At 38.1% G+C, this 24230-nt stretch overlaps 1 protein-coding gene across 3 annotated transcripts in view; it reads left to right on the top strand.

Moving 5' to 3' along the window:
- Nucleotides 1-24230, top strand: part of LOC139946571 (uncharacterized) — a 169023-nt gene that overhangs the window by 71426 nt on the left and 73367 nt on the right. For all 3 annotated transcript variants that reach the window (XM_071944284.1, XM_071944269.1, XM_071944276.1), the window contains exon 7: nt 11577-11691. In XM_071944284.1, the coding sequence (XP_071800385.1) occupies nt 11577-11691 (115 nt within the window). The remainder of the gene's footprint in view (nt 1-11576; nt 11692-24230) is intronic.

A 24230-nucleotide genomic window follows, 5' to 3' on the forward strand; every position in this document is an offset into this window, starting at 1 on the left:
AGTTACTGGTCCTAACTCAAGATAGGATTAATCCTAGTGTTTTGTGAAATCAGCTGCAGTGCCTTTAACAGTGATTTCATTCAGGTAATAAGGCGAAGATGGCCTGGCTGCTGATGAATGCTAAATAATCATCACCCTCAGAAAAAAAAGAGAGTTGTGACATTGTGATCTCATCTGCCTGCACTACACAGAGTGTAATATTCTTCATTGGTCCTAAGGGTATAAGATGCTTTTAAGAAAAGGTCACATTGGTGATGAAAGAAACTGGAAAGTGCAAAGGCACTCTTTGTTAAGCGCCTACCCTGGCAGTTTGACTTCAACACTCGATAACTCCATGGGGAGGGTTAGGTTATAAAGCGCTGTTATGAGATGGAGGGGTGGGGTAGGGGGGACATGGGGGAGAGAGCTATGATTGTTAGTATAGTTTGGATGATGAATGGGTTTGTGTTATTTCATCATGAAGCGGAAGTTTGGTTGTGTTATTTTTTATCAGGGAGATGGGATAGTCAAGGCTCCCAGTGGGATAAACACAGGTGTATTTTTACTTCCTTATTAAGTTTATTTATATAACTTAATTTTTTGGTCTTTGAGGAAAAAGAAAAGTAGTCATTGGATAGGGGGAATGGACCAGAGTGTGGATGTTTTTGCATCATTACCCATTAACGATGCCCGCTGGGTGCAGCAGCTCTGAAGCTCAGGGCACCGTGTGATACGATCGCGGGGGGATGAGAAGGGAATTCATTAGAAAGGTTGAGCGGCGTACGTGTACCCAGGGTTTAAAAATCATCACTATTAGCTGATTACTAAAATTTCTTTCATCCTATGTCAGCAATTCCATCAGGGTCGTAGGGGGGGGGGGATCATGCTTCCCTGGGAGCTTGTTTTAAAGGCACTGGACACGATTGGTAATTACTCAAAATAATTGTTGGCATAAAAACGTATTTGGTAACAAGCAATGTAGAGCTGTTGATAGTATAAAACATTGTGAGAAACGGCTCCCTGGAAGTAATGTAGTTTTCGAGAAAGATTAGTTTTCCACGAATTTGATTTTGAGACCTCAGAATTAGATTTTGAGGTCCCGAAATCAAGCATCTGAAAGCACACAACTTCGTGTGACAAGAGTGTTTTTTCTTCCATTATTATCTCGCAACTTTGACGACCAATTGAGTTCAAATTTTCACAGGTTTGTTATTTTGTGCATGTTGAGATACACTAAGTGAAAGAACTGGTCTTCGACAATAACCAATAGTATCCAGTGTCTTTAACTCAAATAAACCCCCCTCCCCTCCCTCTTTAACCCCACCCCCACCCACCACTTGCAGATGACGTACGTAGCCTGCACTTAATTTTGAACTAATTGGGATTGTTTTTTTCTAAACCCTCGGATTACCAGGGACCTAAATCAAGGACTGCGCAATGGAAAGACAGTATTTCGTACGCTAATACTAATGAACCTCATACACCAAATTACCCTTGGATATCTTGGCTAATTCTGCCGTAATCCCGATCCACACACTTTGACGTCACTTCATTGGCAGTAGTGATTATTTGGTTTAGCTAACCTAGTTTTCCCAAAATTTGCAATAACCTTGTTATTCTTTGGTTCAAGAAACTTTGCCGTCACTCTAAACATGCGAAGTTTAATTACAAGTGTTGATTTTTTTTTTATGGTCTGAGGTTTACTTAAAACTGATTTGATAAATGTTACTTGCAGTTTAGGTGGCTTTGCTATGAGAAAGAAGTACAGACTTGCAGCATAGGAAAATGCTTCTAAAAAAATTGTTGTTGCTACTCAAAAAGACACTACTTACTACATGTAGAGTAAATAAATACCTTAAGTAACGTCTTGTTTTACGGCAATTATGATTGCCGGTGTTGCTAGTTGTTGTGTCTCTCATCACTTTCTAGTGAGTGAGGCATAGTCCAATAACCAATATCTCCTTTCTTTTCTTCTTGGTTTTTTTTTTTTTTTTTATCGTGGAATGGTATGTTGAAACAAGCTCTTAGCTATCCCTATGGGATATTATGCTTGTCTTTTCAGGGGGCACTCCTTAAAAAACAATAAAAAACAAAAAAAACTCTACATTAGAATTTATTGTGCATAATTGGCTAAATTTTTTGCTAGATGCAAAATTACTGCATGAAGTCATTTCCTGCTTGTGCATCAATGTTGGTGATTCAATACATCGTGCTTTCCTCTGCTGCAGGCCCGAAGCATTTGACTCTCCAAAGCTGGCCCAAGTTTTGTGTCTAATTTTACCCTAACTTGAACTAACTTCCATCATTCCAGTGCAATGTTTGGTAGTTGCTAGTTGAACGATGAGTTTTTGCAGCGCAGATGTGTTATGGTCAAAGTCCAAACTAGCTCAATGCACTTCCTGTGGGCTTTTTGTTATAATGGGTAAGCCAATTTGTGTGAGGTGGGCATGCCTTAAAGTCACACATATACATGTAGATAGACATGGCCAAGAGTTACTAAATATCTTTATATTAAGTAACTAAATATTTCTATATTGTAAAAGTATTACCAAGAACTGAGAAGTCTCCCGAACACCCGAACAATCTACTCGGCGGTAGTAGAATAAAGAAAGACAATTCTCTAAGAACAAACTCTACCTGGTAAGTAGATACACACATGGTGTTACAGCAAACCAAATATATATTGATACCTCACCATGCAATGCCTCAAATCCTATATATTACCAAGAAGCTACTGGTTTAGAGAAATACAAAACCTCCCATCACAGCCAGGTTTTTTTTTTTTTATTTATTATTTTTTTTTTTTATTATATATATGTGAAGAATAAATAGTCTTGGTCTCAAGGCTGACCCTGAGAAATTATTTTTTTACCCCCTGGATTTTGGTGTCAGAAATCCAGGTCTCCTGTTTTGGAGTCTGAATTACAGCACTGATTGCTAGGCAACCGTCTTTATGCCTGCGAGAGTTTCAAATACTCTCCCTTTTGACCAATGGATGTCCTAGATTGAAATCAGTATCGCCTCATGACTCGCTACTCTCTTCATATTGATTGAATTAAAAATATATCTGTGAAGGGCCTTATTACATCAGTGAGTGATAAATTTTGTAACGCACTTCCATTATTATTGTTATTTTTTTAGTTCACTCCACAGATTCAATAAATTACACACTTAAGGAAATCACTATGTGAAAAGAAAACACTGACAATGTAAAAATAGATGTGGAAAAGACTAGACAAATGATGCTAGAGCACTATCACTCACTCTAATCCTTATATATTGGAACAACCTTTACGGGCTTCCAAGATATTGGAAACCATTAAACTTCAAATTTATAAAGTCTGCTAAGGATAAAACTTATAGAAGATGTGACTGGGTTTTTTTGTTTACATTTGACCAGAAGTTTTATCAAACTTATTGCTTTAAGTCTCTAATAGCTTTACTCACACAGCTCCAGGGTAGGCAAGGAGCTTGGAATGTAAACTAAATCTTCTTAAATAAAATAAACAATTGTTTCCATTTAAGAAAATCCAAGTCAAATAGTATACATTTATATATCATTAAACAGTGAGAACCTCTGTAATGAACACTCAAAGGCTGTTTGCAAACTAAGGGAGGCAATTTTTAAGAGCTATCTATAAGCCACATTAAATTTCACCCTTCTTTAATATCACTGTAGAATAAACACCAGAACTGTCCAGTAATTTGAAGATCTTTGTATTCCGAGAGATTGCCGCATGCGATGGACTCTCGGGCCATCAAATGAATTTCCCACGGGACAGCTCTCGAAGCTAGCGGCGATATTAAGTCTGACATCATGTGACAACATCATGTGACATGGCCATACAGTGGCTCTCTGAGCGCGAGCGAGCAAGCAAGAAGATTTGTCATTGAAGCATTTTTTTCCCTTTTTTTTCCATCTGTGTTTTATGGCTGACCTGGGAGTTTGGGTGGAGTGTATTTCACGACGACGGCCGACCGGCCCGACTGACCGACCATGGTAAATGAAAAACGCCAGCTGATCATTTTAGCCTTGGCAGCCAAGCTTGGAGGTTGTGATACCATTAGAGGCTATTACTTACGTAGACGTTGTTCGTTAGGCAGTGTTACGAGGACTAGTAGGGGAAAATATTGAATCAATAATCAGGAAACCAGGTCATTGGGAAAGTTAATGCTGTTTTTGTTTATCTCTTATTGCAGTACTAAGGATGAATCCTTGTTTATATTTGTCTGTGTGTGTGCAGTAGCTCGAAATGAGTTGTGGCAGTTTATGATGCATTAAATTTGTATCTTGATGTTGTTGTCTTTGCTAATTATTCACTGCAGCCATCACTACAGGTTTTGGCAAGAATGCTTGACTTTGCCAGAGGTGTTTCTAAACTGTTATGGTTTCATTCATTTATTTATTTTAATTTTAAGTTCTAATGACTTTCTGCTGCTCTGGCTTTTATATTTGTTTACTTACTTCAAAGTTTCATGCAAAATAAACATCAGGAAAGTTCTGTTTAAAAATATAAACAACCAATTGCAATAATATTTCTATGAAAATCTTTACAAAGCAACAATAAATATTTGCCCAAAGATATTGACAATATAGGGATACCACCATCGTAGGGCTAGATAGCTCAGTTGGTAGAGCACCGGCACGTTAATCTGGAGATTGCAGATTTGAATCCCTGTCCCTTTGTTCACACCGTAGGTATAACATTTCCTTAATAAAGCCAGATCAATACTTCCTGCGAATGCGATGCAAATTTGACGCCACAAACTCGCAGTGAACAATTTGAAATGCAAAAACAAAGTTGTGTCTCAAAATCGCTTCACACTCGCAGGAAGTACAGAACCAGGCTGTAGGGGTGAAAGAAATACACTAAAATAAATAAATCATCATTTTAAATGACCATGTCACCTTTGCGACTAGGGCCTGGGCCTCAAGTATTGTCAAACAGAAACCCTCCACATCTTATAGTGGACTTCAACAACTGATGGAAATAAGTATGATTGGCACACACGTCCTACTGGATTGGGATTGCATAGAAACAAACACTGTGATTTGTCCATCGATTGACAAGCATGCACTCTTAACACATCATACCCACTCTCGAGTATGGCCTGAACACCGGATTGACCGCTGTCAGCTGGATGCACTCGTAACTGTCCGAACAATTCTCATTTATTTTTTTGTGAGTGATATGCGAACATTGATGGAATCTCGAGTGTAGGTCAGGTATAAGGGCTGTGCACACTTCCTGGTCATTGTACTATCCAGCTCTATCGCCATGCAGCTAGTTACCTGGTAGGGGAAATTTCTCAGAAGTGCTAGATTATTATCTCTTTGGACTGTTTGATTATAAAACTTGCTGAGCACAGAAAGAAACCTGCTTAGTAGAAACTGGCCAACAGCAGCTCAACTGTCTGTATTTACTATAAGCACAGATGAGGCATCTAACCATAGTTGCTTCAAAAAAAGTTTGACAGGTAGTGCATTTTACTCTACCAGCCGGGTTCCTAGTGGATGCTACCCATGCCTACATCCTTACAGACTGTGAAGGGATAACCTACTCTAGGTTTCAGCCCCCTAGAATAGGTGGCAATATGCCCCTGGTGGCAGTCGATAACCCCTTACCTTAAAGCTGTCGTCCGACCTTGTGATGTTCAATTTTTTTTAAAGCTTGATATTAGATAAAAACAGTATAATGCCTAAATCGAGATGATAAACAATCAAACGATTCCAAAAACCAAAGGTGTACTTTCCCTTTAAATGGATTATCACTGGTATACACATTATAATCTTTATAAACAGTGAGCTTACAGGTTAAACATAATCAACATACTCGAGGTGATAAAACAAATATATTCCATTTCCCCTTCATGGAGAAAAGAAAATTAAAGTCAAAGGGTGATGAACCACCATCAACTCTTGATGAAACCGCAGAGCAATTAACCCTCCTGAGAGTAGACGAGATAAAAGCCATCAAACTGAAGAATACTTAAAGGCACACGTTGCCTTGGATTGGGCAAGTTGGTCTATGAAAACATTTGAAACCGTTTGTTTATAAAATGCATATGTTTTGAAAGATGTTTTAAAAGTAGAGTATAACAATCCACACAAGTATGCCTCAAAACTGCTTGATTTTCCTTATACATCATGAACTAACACGACACGCCAATTTGTGGAATCAAATTTTTTACTCCACAAAATGGCAGACTGAATGAGTTCACAAAGTAAAAGGAAAACCACACAATTTCAAGGCTTGTTTGTCTGGATCGTGATCTTCTTCTTTTAAAACAAGTTTCTAACCGTATCAGCATTTCATAGCAAACAGTAGGCCTGATACTTCACGTAGGCAAGTGCCCACTGGTCATTGCCTTGGTGCCCTTGAAATGCTCCAGTAGAAATTTACAATTTCCTCATAGGGTGCCCTTTACCAAGGAGTAATTGGTGCTATTGCTCTTTTGAAACGAAGTATACAGGCCTGCTTTTCATAGACCAACTTGCCCGATCCAAGGCAACGTGACCCTTTAAGTGTCTGGATATATTGTACATCTCCTCGTTCTTCATCTTTTTGTCTGTTATTAATAAAAACATGTCATAAATCGAGTGGGGAGTTGGCAGTTGAGCAAATAGAGGGCATTATTGATGACTGGTTAAAAAGTCTGGAACCGGTCTTTTATGATATCAGACTAATGATGTGTGTCTGGTTTCTGACCTCTGGGGGATGGGGGGGGGGACACAACGTGAAGACAATTTCAGTGTAAAGGTTCAAGGAGAGAAAGATCTTCACATTCTAAATTAGAAGCTGCTGTAATGAAAATCTGATGTCAGCTTTTGAACACTTTTTTTTTTATAGAAATGAGTTATGATATCGAACGTGCTTCCACTCACATGTATGTGTACATTAGTGCAATTTTTGTCTTATGGAGTGGTGAATGAGTACCCTCTCCATATTTCCATATTGGATGATTAATGTTTTTTTAATTTGACAGCATTTGTCATGTCTTGGTTTGTATCTCATAATGCTGAAGTTAAAGGGGGGAATAGGCATATATGGTAGTTGGGAAACCAGGGCTTGATTTTGCAAAGCCTTGAGATTCAAATTAAGGTGAGTTGTTACTCTTGCCGTAATGATTTGTGTTGGGACATCACACTTAAAAATTCAGATTGAAATAATGTGAAGATGAATCTAAGCTCTTTTGTTAATCATCTTGTTTTGCCAATTTGAAGTTGTTGTATCACCTTTTTTTCTGTGTCCTATACTTGAACATATAAATAGAAATGGGATCAGGATCCCAAAAACTTTTGTTTAAATCTTCAATGTACATCTGATGTCCTGATTATTGCTGTCTGTTAACAGAGAGTCATGGACAACAGTGATATTTTGCAAAGACTTTAGGACGGGTGTTCAAAAGTCTATTAAATATGGACCATCTATATAATTATACTCTAACTGATGGTATTGTTTTGTATTTTTATCATTTTGTATTTTGTATATTATGTCAACGATTTCACAAATTTCTTCCTAACTAAAGATTAATCTTAGGACTTAGGACAAGTCCCAACCCTGCACTGTAGCTTGCAGACTTTAAGATTAATCCTAAGTTAGGACCTCGTCCTAACTCAAGATAGAATTAATCTTAGCGTTTCGTGAAATCGGCTGCAGGGCTCTTCTTCAGTTCTTTGGCAACTGATTGTGATACTCTGGTAAAAAAAAAAAAATAAGAAGGGAAAACAAATAATAAATAAATGTTAACATTCATTTGAAAAAAATGGGTTAGCTTTTTGATATGATTCTTGAAACAAAGAGGGGGACTCGATTTCACAGACTGGGCTCCATTTCGCCGAACACGAGATTCAACCTCAGATTAGTTGTCAGTATCACCATAGTTGTTAACAATGTATATTGTGGTGTGGTTTAAAGGTACTGGACACTACTGGTAATTACTCAAAATAGATTCTTAGCATAAAAACTTTACTTGGTAACGAGCAATGGGGAGCTGTTGTTAGCAAAAACATTGTGGTAAACGGCTCCCTCTGAAGTAACGTTGTTTTTGAGAAAGAGGTATTTTCTCACTCAAATATTAAAAGACTTCAGTTCTGGAGCGTTATTTAGACATCTGAAGCCCACAAAATTATGCAACAAGGGTGTTTTTTTCTTTCATTATTCTCTTGCAACTTTGATGACCAATTAAGTCGAAATTTTCACACATTTGTTATTTTATGCATACATGTTGGTTTACACCAAGTGGGAATACTGGTCTTTGACAATTCAAAGGTGTCCAGTGCCTTTAAGATTGATGCACATCTTAAAGATCAATCTGAGCTCTCCGTGAAATAGAGCCTGGAAATAAAATGTCTCGTACAAAACAACAACCCACAAATGATTCAGATACATGTTGAAGTAGTATTTATAAAAATTCTGAAATCTTTTGTAACTTAGAGTGCTCTAGTTCTTAACAAATCCATGTGTCAGTCGAGACACACTTGAAATTGACACGGTTTTGTAGTACAATACTGTTTGTGATTTTAATAATTGATGTACTCGACACCTTTAGAGATAAACACATTTTTCTAAAGTAAATTGACTAAAGTGTATGAGTAAGTCAAGTGGATTTAGTTACTCCAATATAGACAGCTTTAAATTGAAGATAAGGATGACTAATGTATCTTTGTCATAGTTTCATCACTTATTGTTTTATTTAAGATATTTGAGTGTTTTTGATGGTCACGTTTTTTCAGGCATGTGATTTGTCTCGATTTTTTTTTTCCTGATTTCAGGATTTTTTAAACTAATTTTTCTGTGCCTTTGATTTTTCTTGAAGGAGACAAATTTGACATTACAGAGATGGGAAGACTTACCTTCAGATATCTGTTTGAATTCATGTTGAAATTCGGTTGAAATTTGGTTATTCCTCTCAAATATTTAGGGAGATCATATGCCATACAAAGATGCCATGTTGTCCAGTTTTCAGGAATGTTCATTTTTTTTTATAATCTCACCCCTGGTTGTTATCACTCAAAAGGTATAATACAGGGCTGGTAATGATATGCATGAAGATATTTTGTCATCTCAAAGCTGAGACCTAAACCGATTACCTAACTAGACATATTTACCTGGGAACCTATTTTTGTTGAAGAATTATGATTGAGAAGAAAATTGTCTCCCACACTCATTTTCCCCCAACACTCATTTTCCTATTTTGATTCCAACTTGATACAGTCATGTATCAATAATTGTTACCTCCTTATTTGTTGAAGTTTTTTAAGGTTGATGTTTATGATGTGTTTATAAAAAAAATTCCTTGCAGAAACCAATGATGGATTTTCTCTTTAATAATTACAAAATAACAAAAAGTATCTATTCAATCTCCTGCATATAGAATCCTGCTTCTATCTCAAAGAGCATCTTAGATACTGTGATCATGTCTTACGCATTGCTGCATCCCCATCTCCCCCTCTTATCCCTTCATCTGTTCCTCCCTCACCCATCCAGAATGGTAGTACCCTACCTCAACCCTTAATCATTTCCTGGGGTGCTCTGGTCTAGCTCACAAGGCACGAGAGTTACAACGGTGTGTCTGCGTGTGTGTATACCCTATTTAAGTCCCAATACAAAAGGTATCTGATGGCAGCGATCCGTCGGGGTTTTTAGAAGGGGGGTGTGCGGAGAGCGTTTGTCGTGTCGTTGGCCGTCCAACCAGCTCGAGCAAATGGATTTGTGTGTGGGCGTAATGAGTGGGTGTACATGTTTACGGCGGTTGAGAGAGAGAGAGGGAAAAGCCAGGGGAGGTGGAAAGTAAGAGAAGGAAAGGAAAGGCTGGGGACCCATTATTAAAAAAACAGTCTGCATGTAGTGGAGGATACAATAAGTGTTGTAGTATGGAATTGGGTTGTACTAGGTTCCTCATTCTGGAGGGTCTACGTGATAGTAAGGATGTTCGGAGTGGTTTGGTTTTTAAGGATGCGCAGGGAATGTTAATTGAGGTTGGTGTTTTTTACATGGAGAGGCTTAAACTTGTATCCTTTTGACCACGGCGGATGATGAGGGAAGTGTGAGTATATATCTTGATGTATGCAGTAGGGTGTAGGGAGGTGTAGTGGGGACGGGTCGTGTTAGCAACTGCTGGGTTGAAATTGGATAGCCTGTGAATTGTAGCAACATTTAGGTACGCATTGACTAGCCTTTTTGTCTGTCTGTGGCGTTGTAGTATTGCTTTATTTGGTTGTATTGATTTTTTCCTCTACACCTGTGATGGTAATCCAGGTGTCTGTTTACTGCTTAATTGGGTAATTTAATTATTGGCATACTCAGATAGGATCCTATGTCAGTTTGACGTTCTTCAATCTTTGGGAATTTGATTGTTCAAAGATGAAATCAAGTAAGTTTGAATAAACAAAATACTGTTTTATCATTTGTGTAGATAATTTGGTTAATTTTTAAGTGTGTTATTTGCTTCATTTTTCTCTGCTACCATAAGAAGGAGGATTTACTCTCACAAAGTTCCCTGTAAATGTAGCGAATAAATACCTGTAGACTTATTTATATTGTTTGTTGTTATCACGTAAAGACCGTTGAAGCTTTTTGTAATGGAATTTAGCATTTTCAATTTGTTTGTAAAACGTTTTTGAGAAAGCCCGTGTTGTGAACGGTTAATCGTTAACTTTAAACAGGTTGTAAAAGGCTCTTGTGGTGAGTGGACTCCCCTTCCAGTCACTTGGGATAGCGGCACTACAAAGCTGCCCAAGCCATGGAGGCCTTGAAAAAAGGCTTATAGTGGAATTACATCACACTTAAAGACAGTGGACACTATTGGTAAATGTCAAAGACCAGTCTTCTCACTTGCTGTATCTTATCATATACATAAAATAACAAACCTGTGAAAATTTGAGCTCAATCAGTCGTCGAAGTTGCGAGATAATAATGAAAGAAAAAAACACCCCTGTCACACGAAGTTGTATGCTTTCAGATGCTTGATTTCGAGACCTCAAATTCTAAACTTGAGGTCCCGAAATCAAATTCGTGGAAAATTACTTCTTTCTCGAAAACTACATTTCTTCAGAGGGAGCCGTTTCTCACAATGTTTTATACTATCAAACTCTCCCCATTACTCATAACCAAGTAAGGTTTTATGCTAATAATTGTTTTATTAATTACCAATAGTGTCTACTGCCTTTAAGAACGGGTTATGTTGTATTATTTGAAAGCTCTCATCTATATGCGTGAAGAGCAAATAAACACAGGAAGTGCCTGGTTTGGCATGGGGTGCCACAAATATGCATTATTTATAAATTAAAAATTTTAACACTCAACAGTTAATTAGTAATTAAACCAGTTGATTTGAAACACTCAATTTAATTCCTATAAGCACTGAATTGGCTTTCTTGATGATTGATGCCAATTATATTGTCAAAATTTATTATCACCAAAATATCTGTTAACATTACAAGTTACAAAAATTACCCAGAACACTAACTTTCTGACAATGTAACACTGGTAAACATAGCATCACCCGTGAGCTTCTTTTTCCAATGGTTTTATTGTGTAATATCACCCATTTTATAACAGGTTTTGTATGGTTCTTTTTGTTCTCTCTCTCAGAAGTTAGAGCTAGTGCGTAAGGTCGCTCTACGTTTGCTGCAAGTGCTAGGTTTCCTTCAGCAGGAGAATGTTATCCACGCTGATCTCAAGCCAGAGAACATACTGTGTCGTTCAGGTGAGTCTTTTTTACTAAATGTGGACTAAACTTTCATGAATTGTCAGATACATGTATCACGCACTTCAGTGATTAGCCCATCTGTGGCAATTGCAGGACACCTAGCAAGCAACAGAGACCTATGGAGACTCATAGTGGTTAGGAAGCCATCTCTGGGATCTGCCTCGGGAGGACAGCTTTGATGAATGATGAATGAATGAAATTGTCATGAATGTTAGAAAAGACTTCTTTTTTTTAATAAATATTTTTAGGCCTGTGGTTAGTCAAGATTTTTTCTAATATCAGGATTTTCGCAAAATCTGCTTGAGCCATCAGCCGATTTCACAAAGAGTTAGGACTTAGGATTTAGGATTAATCTTAAGGTCTGCATGCTACAGTGCAGGGTTGGGACTCGTCCTAAGTCGTAAGATTAATCCTAAGTTAGTATAGTTTTGTGAAATCAACGACATATCTTCTTGAACGTAATGAAGCATGTCACCAATATGAGGACAAAATAATCAACATTATGTCCAAACCAGAAGGTGATGCACTGAGTCTGTAAACCTCCTGAGTTGTAACAGCTGGGAGGCTCTGGCTCTGGGTCTAGGATAAGGGGGACTCAGGCCTGCAAGCCATTTTTAGGAATGCTCACATTCGTCAGATCTCACCCCAGTCTTGTTTTGATTTTACCTGTACATAAAATAATATGTTTATTTGCGGAACCCCTTGCTCATTATTGGATTTAAACCTTCTTCTAGTCACTAACATAACATAATAATTAAAATTTATAAGGCGCTATTCCATCAAGATCATAGCACACTAGAAAGAAATTAACATGGAAAAGGGTGAGTTTCAAGGACTTTACGATAAGCAGATAGAGTACTAAACATGCTCAAAGGTATAGCAGTTAAGACATCTGCTGTAGAATCTTGGGGTTTTGGGTTCAAATCTCACCAGAGTAGACTGGATTCCAACCTTCTCCCTCATGACCTCTCTGCTTATCACACAATTGTATAGAGTAAGGCATACATGTAGGTAGTATTCTCGATTTCAAATGCAATTATTGCACAAATTTAAACAAGGATTGTATCTCACTGTTTCATTCCGGATGCACAAATCCAATAGCTCTGAATTACAATGTAAGGAACTCAATCATATGTGGGACATACAAGTATATAACGAAAAAAGAGTCGTAACAACAAATTGTGATTAACATAATTGGAAACCAGAAAACACAATATAGCCACATAAACAGGCAGGATATCGTTCCTACTTTCCTTCTTAACAAATTAAAGTTCTATAATACAATTTGTGATGTAAACCAACTAAAATAATGAAGAAGACAAAAGAGGGAAAACAACTGAGAAGGATTTTTTTTTATTTATTCAATGGTTGCTAAGGAGGTGGATGGGGGAAACAAGGCGATGAAATTGATTTCTATGTCACTGTGTACATCTACATGTACATAGGGTAAGAGGCCCTAAACTACGATTGTATTACATGGTAGGATCCCCTTTGAATTAACCATTCCTGGGTTCATACTAAGGTAGAAATACAGCATTATTTCCCTTGAGATCCCAAGTCAAAACTTGAAGGTTTCAGAAAATGTCCTTGTCAATATAAATCGCATCCCTGGTTAAAAGACTGTTTAATCTGGGGACCAATTAACATAAAGCATTTCAGCCAGTACTCTTCCCAAACAAAAGAAGATTTCCCCCCAAAAAATGTTTATGATATATTGAATACAATTTGTTCTTTGAAGCTATAAATTTATTCTTAGCATTTCTTGTCCCAGACAGTGAGCTATTCCTTAGGTTGTCTCCCGAACAGGGGACCAATTAACATAAGCGGTTTAGCGCAGTATGTTTTTGCCAGACAAAAGCAGATTCTACGACAAAAAATGTATGATACATTGTACACAATTTGTTTTGTGAAGCTTTAAATATATTCTGAGAATTTCTTGTCCCAGACAAGGTCTTCCTTAAGTTGTATTCAACTTGGTGGCTACAAATATTGTATTGTACACAGTTTGTTTTATGAAGTTAACTATATTTTTAGCATTTCTCGTCCCAGCTGTTTCTTCAGTTGTGTCCGAATTGGTGGCTACAAAACAGCTCTGGCTACAGCTAGATTGATGCATCATATTGCAATACAAGGCCATATCCGAATTGACGGCTACGGCTTCGGCTGTTGCTAAGTGTGTTGCTAAGGACGTCCTACACCTCAACGTATGATGACGCGGAAATCTAGCCGTAGCTGCAGCCGCTAATTCGGACACGGCCTCAGGCATCCTTAGCAATGGAACACCCTTAGCAACAGTTGCAGCCATAGCCGTAGTAGCCAAGTTAATCATCATTTACTGTGGTCGGTAATCAGGTGGAAGACCATTGTATTGTTGCATCTTGTTTTTCATATGATTAGGCTCGTTAGCATCAAGCCTACATCTTTTAGACTGGATGTAAAAAGATCCTCTGCACCATGAACAAGAAAAAAAGGGCATTGGTCCATTGTTTTTTGATCTGCTGCACAAGGCAGCCATACTGAGCATGTTTGTTTTAGTTGCAGTTCATACGATGCAAAAATGAGCATATAATAGAGTTTGTGCAGGATAAATACGTAGAGTAAATTTATAAAAAGTACACAAGGAACAGTCTTGAAGGATTGCACAATAATGACCTCTGGAATATTTTCATAATAAACTTAAAGTTTAAGCTTGAGATCTTGTTTCTTGAAGTCTGGGTATTCTTTCCCAAAATATATTATCTCTCTGGTAGGATCACATATAGGCAGGTGGTCATCTGGAATGAAAGTCTTAAAATAACAGCTATCATTGCACAAGAATATTGCGGGAACACTCACTAAAATATTCATAGAATAAATTGGAAAAGTGCCGAGGGAAATGCAGCTGCAGTGATTGGAAAAGACAAGGGAGGGCAGAGGGGACTTATTTTGTAAGGAATCTCACGGGTGTATATTTTATATTTCAGAGGTTCTGTAAGAGAATGTTGGAGGTTTATTGAGGGCATTCAGATCAGGCTTAGTCGGAACCTCTGAGGTTGTTGAAGGAACCTCATATTCTTTATTGATAAGCTCAGAGGGCTGATTGAAATGTACCTGAGGCAGTTTTGAAGGAGGGACACAGGAGGTCTTGTGATGAGATTGTAAGAGGTTTATTGAGAGAATGTAAGGCCAGGCCTTATCAGAACCTGAGAGGTCTTTATTGCCAGTCTCAGAGGTCTGAGTGAAATGTACCTGAGGCAGTTTTGAAGAAGGGATGCAGGAGGGTGTCTCTGTGAAAATGTCAGAGGTTTCTTGAGAGATTCTATACATATAAGAGGTTCCTTGAGAGAATGTTAGACAAGCCATATCAAAACCACAGAGGTCTTTATTGATAATGTCAGGAAGGTCCAAGTGAAATGCACCTGTGGTAGTTTTGAAGGAGGGATACAGGAGCATTGATTCTCTATTGAGATTGTCAGAGGTTTGGTGAGAGAATGTCAGAGTTTTGTTATATATATATTTTTTTAGAGCATGTCAGATCAGGTTGGAAGGAACCTCAGAGATCTTTATTAAGAATCTCAGAGGTCTGAGTGAAATGCACATGCAGTAGTTTTGAAGGAGGAATACAGGGGTTACTCTTGTGAGAATGCCAGAGGTTCCTTGAGAGAATGCTTGACCAGGCCATGTCAGAACCTTTGAGGTCTTTATCAAGAGTCTCAGTCTGAATGAATCATACACGGTTAAGAAATATTTTCTTTGTCATCGAACGCCCACATTCAATTCTTTGAAGTATTTGATGGTACTGTTATCACCTCATACATCAGTGTTGTGTAACCAGACATCTTACATCTACCTGGAAGACATTATGGAAATCCCATACATGACATGCACTTCCAAGCCTAGTTTTCCTGTCCAAGATCAGTCAATATATACTGACGACATTAAGCAACTCCATAATGGTACAGGGATAACATTTGCAATTCTTAGCTCAGTATCAAAAGGACAGGGTTCAAAGTACTTGGTCGAGGACATACACTCACTGATTGGTCACTACTTGCGACTGGTCACTACAGTGTGTGTACTTGTGACCAATCATATTTTAACTTGCTGGGAGGGCGTCATCCTATTGGTCGGACACAAATAGTAGTGAAGGGTCATCAGGTGGTGATCAGTCACCTTTTTTGATGTTTCTGTTCACTGTGCAATCTCCAACTTAGCTGACGATGTTCCGTGTGGCTTAACTTACTTACTGTATCATACATTTTCGTCAAAGTACAGGCAGCTTAGCTCCAGACGTAATGGAGAGAAAAGTCTTCGAAACCTTCCTTCCCTCTGTGGTATAACAAGCTATCAGAATTACAGAGTGAGTATTCAAAACCTCACTTAGTGTAAAGTATCAAGTATCATTGTGAGAATTCTCTAGTGTGCTTTTTTCTCTCTTTGCTTCTCTCAACTGTTAAGAGTGAAGGATTATTTTATTTCATGGGGAAGGATTTTGTACATCTGCGGAAATTTGACAGCGTTTCAATTCTTTTCTAAAAATATCTTGCGCTTCTGTCTAGTCTGGAATGACCTCTTATTACTCTCTCTTCTTAAACCGCCTTATAATTACAAATCAAAGTTGTTTTCATCTCAAATGTTTTGTCTTTGTCGCCGCTTATCGAGAGTGGCTTTTAGCCTTGTTTGGGCGAACTTGCTTGACAGATAAAACAAAATAATTTAAAAAACGTTTGAAACGTTTGTTAGAAAGATGCTCTAAAAGTAGAACACAATGATCCACACGAATATGCCTCCAAATTTTGTGGTTTTCCTTCTACATGGTGAACTAACATGGCACGCCATTTTGTGGAGTCAAATTTTGGAAAGTGAAAGAAAAATCAGCTTCCTTGCTGATATGTTCTCCACTTAGGTCGTTATACTTTTCTTTCCCCCTTTTTCAGCCTATTATCAATTTCCATGATTTTAGGCAGCACTTTCTGCAGCAGTGAGATTCATATTCACAGAAAAAAAAATCACAGTACAACTATATTGTTTCTTTATAATTAGTTTGAACTTTATTCATAAAAAAACACTATCAGATGTGCACTATTTGGGCTTGCTGGTCCAGACGAATATTAGTTATTCACGCGTTGCCTTGACCTTCTGCAAAAAGTGCAACACATATCCAATTCTAGAAAATAAACAACAATGCTGGGAAAAACATGTGTGGTAAAAGTTGAGCCACAGTAACAGAAGTAATACACCTGGGCATAAAACACTACAACACAATTTATAACGACTTTTATTTTACTTTGCACATTCTTGTTATAAGATCAATGGGATGGACGGGTCTCATCGACCCATAACAATTGTATAAGTCCATCGAAGCATGACATCCCCCAAGTCATCTTGAAGAAATCTCCAGGATCCCGCCTCCGCCCCCCCCTTCCCATCTCATTTCATTCTCATTATGTCTGTGAGACCTCCTTTTTAAGATGACTTACAAGATTTGGAAGTTTAGGCCTAAGGGGGTAGCTCGATCAGGTAACCTGCACTCTTTTTCCCCGCCCCACAACCCTCCTCTCCCTTCTTGTCAAAAGTCACTGTACTTTTTCCTAAAATGAAAGAATACCTCAGCATCCAGCAGAATTCCAAACCCATCAATTGCAATTTCTCAATTATCAATAATTCTTGTCCGTCTTGTCTTTTTTTATTTTACCCGTTCCTTCTCGGTTGGGTAACAAAGCAGATCCAATGATCAAGCCTCGCTATAATTGCTGAAAAACATTTTACAAAATGGGCCATTAAAAGGTTTTTTGAAGGAGAGCGAGAGAGGCAGAGGGAAACAAAAATATTCGAAGTACAGTGTCTTTGTACTTTGAGATACTTAAAGAGTTCATTAAAGGTCAATGTACTTTTTTTCCCGGTTGAATCTCAAATGAGGCAACGAGTTTGGATATGTCTTGGCTTAAGTGCATGACCCTAACCAGGCATCAGATAGTGGCTTGTCTACCCTTGTTTTATTCCTGTCAGTGTGGAAATCATGTCTTGGCGGTTGACAATGGGCGAGCACTTTGTAGAGGGGAGAAATTACGCTGAGTAGCGTGAAAAGAAGTATGTGGGGTTTATGTGTTGGGGGGGGGGGGGTAGGGGTAATCTTTGATTGATTTAGCTTGGGTTATTTGATAATCCGGTTACACATTGTTTCCTATCAAAACTTATTTGCAATTTATATCTCATAAAATAAAAGGGGGAAAACACCTTGAGGGTTATTAGTCTACCGTATTACTCACATGTGTGGCTTGTACTCGTATAGGAAGAGGGAGTAAGAATTCAACTGAACAAAATAATCCAGTGTATTGACAAGAGTATCACAAAAGACTGTAAGAGGTAGTACTTTGTAAGGGTCAAAGTCTATGCCGACTCTGTAGTGTCACACTGCCTTCACGCCTGTTCACACCTTTCCGCTGTGAGGTTTGAATTCCCCCCAAATTGAAGCGTAAACTGTTATGTGAATTTGGTTCCTCCATCTCTTACTGATTAGGTAGTTTTTATTTACCCTAAAAGAGTTAAGTTACCTGAGGGTTTTCCTTCTAAAGGTTTTTTTTTTTACCCACAGGCTTTATGTACATACCTAATGGTTTACCTTCCTACCAGAGGGTTTACCTACCTATCTAAGAGTTTACATAGCTGCTTAAAGGTTTACCCATCCCACTGAGAGGTTACCAGATACCTACCTAATGGTTTACCTAACTGTCTAAGGGTGTACCTAGCTGAGGGTTTAACCTATCAAGGGGTTTACCTAACTAGGGTTCTTTTCTACCTAAAGTGCTTATTCACCTACATGTACGTACCTGAGGGTTTACCTGCCTGCTTATTCCCCTAAGTGTTTTAAAAATAACGATATTGAACATTTCTAGTGTACCATGTCTGTCAATGATAACACTCCTGGCGCAAGAAACAAGAACTATTCTACATACACAAAGAGAACTTTCTATAAGTTTTCCTATCTGATAACTTTCTTCATATAGTCACCCGTTCTACCTCATCACCTTTAAGGAGCAATGCACTTCTGATTGGAATATATACATAAATAAACAAATCAATGTCATGACTGCCCATGCATCTAATAACCATTTTTCCCTCCCTTAAATTTCAAGACACCATTATTAAAAAATGGCAATCAGTGTAAACCCATCAAGGAAGTTTTGACACCAATTTGATGCAAGGTCAGTCAGCCAACCATTAACAGTATTAAAGGTACTGGACACTATTGGTATTTGCTCAAAATTATTGTTAGCATAAAAACTTACTTGATTACTTACTTTACAACACTGTGAGAAACGGCTCCCTCTGAAGTGGTGTAGTTTTTGAGAACGAGGTAATTTGTCACTCAAATATTAAAAGACTTTTAAAATTCTGAAGCCCTTTTCAGGCATCTGAAAGCACACAGGTGTGTGCAACAAGGTTTATTTCTTACATTATTCTCTTGCAACTTCAAAGACCAATTAAGTCAAAATTTTCACAGATTTGTTATTTGATGCATACATATGTTGGGATACGTCAAGTGGGAATGCTGGTCTTTGACAATTACCAAAGGTGTCCAATGCCTTTAACAGTAATGGAGATGGAGAGGAAGTGTCAAAGATAAGAAAGAGGAAAAGGTTATCCTTGATGATGCTATAATCATAGGCATCACTAAAAAGCAACTGGTGAGGAATTACACCCCAGAGACTGTAATGGATAGGAGTTGATGTAGAAACTGGAGAGCAATTGTACTCTTGTCTATCAATCCTGTTTTAGCAGGAAAACTGATTTACGCCAAGGTCAAATTCAAGGAAGTAGAGCTGATGCTCTTCTGTTGAAAAGGTGTCTGGTAGTAATAATATTTATATGGATGTTTACACAGATTGGGCCTCCCGGGTTTATTGCTGGTCTCTGAAGTTTGTTGTTTTTTCATTATTTGTTATTATGGATGGAACAAGGTGAATGACACTGTTTGTATGGAATCGGATGGGGATTTGTGAGATGGGGTCGTGAATGATGGGTCATGGTTTGTTTGTGTTTGACACAATTTAGTCTTGTCTGCTCTTCTCTATTCCACAAACCAGAGCCTCAACAGTGTTTTTTTTTTTTTTTTCATTGAAGATTGGTGTTTCTGAGTGCCGTTATAGGCCTAAACTAGGAAATGTGAAAATGGCATAATGGTAGTGGCAATATTCTGTACATGTAGTTCTTTTGTGAGCCATATCAAAAAGGTATGCATTTTCATTACATACAGTCACCAAATAAGTAAATCTTACGGCCATTCCATATACAGGCTGTAGCCACAAGTGACGTCCGTGTAAGGGGCAGAGAGTGCATTTTTTGAAGTCTAGAAAAAGATAGAAGTTGAAGTTCACACTTTCAAAATCCAATAGCCAAGATAGGAGTGTACTGTTTGGTTTGGGTGTAACCACACAAATTTACCCAAACCTTATATTGTTGTAGCGTTGTGTCCTCCATATCTCAAAAAGCCTTATGACACTGGAAACTATTGGTAATTGTAACACGAATTTGTGTGCTTTCAGATGCTTGATTTCGAGACCTCAAATTCTAAATGTTGTGGAAAATGACTTCTTTCTCGAAAACTACATCACTTCAGAGGGAGCCGTTTCTCACAATGTTTTAAACTATCAACCTCTCCCTATTTAGTTACCAAGTAAGGTTTTATGCTAATAGTTATTCTGAGTAATTACCAATAGTGTCCACTGCCTTTAACTCATGAGATTCTTCAACAGGATAATACATGATATTTGACTTGACTCATGGGTCGTTGAACCATCTTCCTCATTTACACATCTTAAGAAGCCTGTCAGCCAATAATTATTAAAGGCTTAAGATCTAGTGTCAAGTGTCTGTTTTGGTTGTTATATGTTCGGAGGGGGGGGGGGGGGGGGCTGACAATTGTAGAGTTTTCCCAGACCAATTCATTTCAATGTAATATGTATTTCCATATTAACTCATATCGATAAGATAGCTCTCGAAACGGTTTACCGTTTGGGACGCATAAATTAGATGAATATCAAACAAATTAGAAGTTAAGCTTAGAGGATATGACTCAAGGGAAATATAATTCCAACAGTTAATGAAAGCAAATACTGCATGTGTATTTTAGCTTTTCAGTTCCCCAGACAGTGAACAAATAAAAGTGTTTACAAAAATCTCCTAGATTAATCGATCTTTTCCAAAACACATTTTATTTCTAATCAAAGAAAGTTTGGGCTTACAGCCATAAACAAAAAGTAAAAATAAAAATTGCAAAATGCCATGTGAAACTTGTGTTTGCCTTCATATATGGCTACAGCTACATGTATGGCTACAGCTTACTCTTCCTGTCAATGCATTGACACATAGGCCCTTTTCGAAACCATGGCTTCAGCTTTGGAGTCGGCTCAGGCTAGCTTGGCCCCATGGTGCTTTGCATACGCGCTCAGGGCTTCAGACAAGAGGACGGAGCCTGAAGTCAAATGCAAAGCCGCAGCCCGTGTCATAAAAAGAGCCATAGACTGCCCTTAGTAATAGCCTTACCGCAGCAACAACTGCCAATTTGCACACATTCTTAGTTTGCAGAGCATAAGAAATATTCTCCTCAAAAACAAAAGGTAGTTAAATAAAAAATAGAAAGAAAACAAAGTAGTTGTATTAATAAAAAATAAAAAATGTAATACAAATTCAGTAGAGCAATGAATGCAAATTTAACAGTTATTGTCTGGCTGGACAGGGAAATCTTTGAAGTGCTGCAATATTCATATTTTCAACAACTTGCATTGTGGGGATGTTTCCTGCATTAATCTTTAAAGTGATTAATATATTTAGTTTTCAATGCTGCATACAATAGGCCTTTTCTTTACAATTTCATCACAAAATACAGCTTTTTGCTGCAATGCGTGGAGCTTTGTTAATAAAAGAATTAACCATTTAAAGGAACACGTTGCCTTGGATCGGACGAGTTGGTCTATAAAAAGCGTTTGTAACCGTTTTTTTTCAAAATGCATATGGTTGGAAAGATGTTTTAAAAGTAGAATACAATGATCCACACAAATTTGCCCCGAAATTGCGTGTTTTCCCCTTTACTGTGCAAACTAACACGGTCGGCCATTTATAGGAGTCAAAAATTTAACTCCCATAAATAGCCAACCGTGTTAGTCGATGAGGTAAAAGGAAAACCGTGCAATTTCGAGGCATGTTTGTGTGGATCATTGTATTGTACTTTTACAACATCTTTCTACTTATTTCCATTTTATAACAGACGGTTACAAACGCTTTTCAAAGACCAACTCGACCGATCCAAGGCAACGTGTTCCTTTAATGATTTTTCAATAAAAAAAGTTGCTGTTTTCCTGTGTAAAAACAGAAAAACGAAAGCACTGAAATTATTGCATGTTTTTGCATAGCTCTTATGACTCTAATGAAGTATAAATATTTTCAAAACAATTATTAAAAAAAAAGATGCACTTGGTCTCGCTACACAGAGCACTCGTTCTCTAGTGAAAAACCTTGATTTTCAGTTGTTATAACAACACTTGGTGACAATATTTCAATGAGTGATGTATTTTTGAAATATGAGTTTGCCATCATCATACAGCCATACACAGATTTGTTAACAATCACCATTACATTCAAAGCCACGTTTTTTGTTCACACTTTGTTTAACTTTCATCCTGTGCACTCTTGGACATGCGCAGGCATGTCTGGTTGCATAACTTAAACATCAGCTCATAATTCCTCTCTCCGCTTGGAGAGAAATCGGACAGCGACCTGATGTTCGCTCAATCTTTACTAAGAGTGCACAGCGGATGTAGTAGACATTTCAGCCCGGAGCGATCCTGGAGCTGAAACACCACTTGCCTTGGCTGTGTATAACAAGTGGGCATGATTGGGCATGCCTCCTCCACCTGTCAGTGAGCCCAATGAGAGGATATAAAAGTCCAGAAAATACAGTACTGCCTCAGCCATTACCCCCTCATATTCACGCTGCGTGTGTGTGTGTCACATGTAGCACATGAATGTAGTAGCGCAACACTCTCAGACATTTCGCACTGTGCTGCGCCACACATGTGAAGTTAAGATTAAAGGGACGGGACACCTTTTGTAATTGTCAAGGACCAGTAATCTCACAAATCTGTGAAAATTTTGACTGAACTGGTCATCAAAGTTACAAGAGAATAATGACAGAGAAAACACCCTTGTTGCACAAATTTGTGTGCTTTCAGATTCATATAAAAAGGTTTCAGGCCTGAAGTCTTTTAACATTTGAGTGAGAAACTATCGCTTTTCTCAAAAACAAAGTTTTTTTGTTTCTCACAATGTTTTATACTGTTCACAGCTCTCCATTACTCGCTACTAAGTAAGTTTTTATGCTTTAATGCAATTATTTTGAGTAATTACCAATAGTGTCCAGTACCTTTAATGGCTCACTCCACTCTTCAGACAAAGCTCATGTTCAAAGTTTATAACCCGGAATTTTCCCACCTCACAAAAAAGAACATACTTTCATACATAGACAGTTAAAGTTTGTGCCTCAAGATGCCAGGCTGAAGAGGTCACCTCAACCCATTTGCTTCATCTGATTGTGTTTCCGTTTCACGCTGGATGACTTAAGCCAATCAGCATCATGCATGGCACATTCGTCAGTGGCTCATAGATGCTCCTGCAGACATCAAATCAACCAATGAACTTAAACTTCGTGGGGGGGGGGGGGTATGTCAGCAAACACAAAGTTAATGTTAGTTGTGCATATTGCCAATGGCGTTGCCTCAAGTTGAGCTCATCAGGTTAAACTTTTTATTTCACATTGCCAAGTAACAGAACATCCCAAGTCAGCGTATGCACTCGCAAATACAAAGTTAATGTGATTGGAGTATGTTGCTGATAGAGTTGCCTCCAGCTACACTCCTCAGTTCCACTTTTTTATGTGTTTATATTTCACATTGCCAAGTGACAGAGTGTCCCAGGCTAGACAGTGTTTGCATCGACAAATCCAAATGTAGTATTAGTTTTGCATAGGGCATCCATTGCCAAATTTGATGTTAGTATTCATGGTGCATGATGCCTGTAGGCTTTGCCTGATGCTATACTCCTTATGTTCACTTTTGCTTTATGTTGCCAAATAACAGCACATCCCATTCTTTTCAGGAATACCCTGACACTAACTATGATCTCGACCATATCTAGTTGGTCCCCTGCATCCAAAATCCATTTTATTTCTTTTTTTCTTTTTGTTCTGCCCCACTCTGCAAGTAATGAATGTTCATCCTGTGTACACAGTCCAAATTTTGTTTCAGCCTTCTTTTTTTATGTTTTTTGTTTATACTTTTCATGGCCAAAACATTTCAGACAATTCTTGCCTTATCCACGTTACTATCACTCCAACCTGATTTTCCCTGTGTTCACTTCATGTGTGTTTTGGCATCCTAGGAGTCCATGTGTGAAGGAACTCCAACCTTCAAGGAACATGAACATGTGCTCTAGTGTTGTTGTTAGTGGCCCTTTTTGCCCATCCTGCTATTGCCCAAACCACTGCTCCTAATTTCAACTGC

This window comes from Asterias amurensis, chromosome 1 (assembly GCF_032118995.1).
Source record: "Asterias amurensis chromosome 1, ASM3211899v1".
Taxonomy (NCBI): Eukaryota; Metazoa; Echinodermata; class Asteroidea; order Forcipulatida; family Asteriidae; genus Asterias; species Asterias amurensis.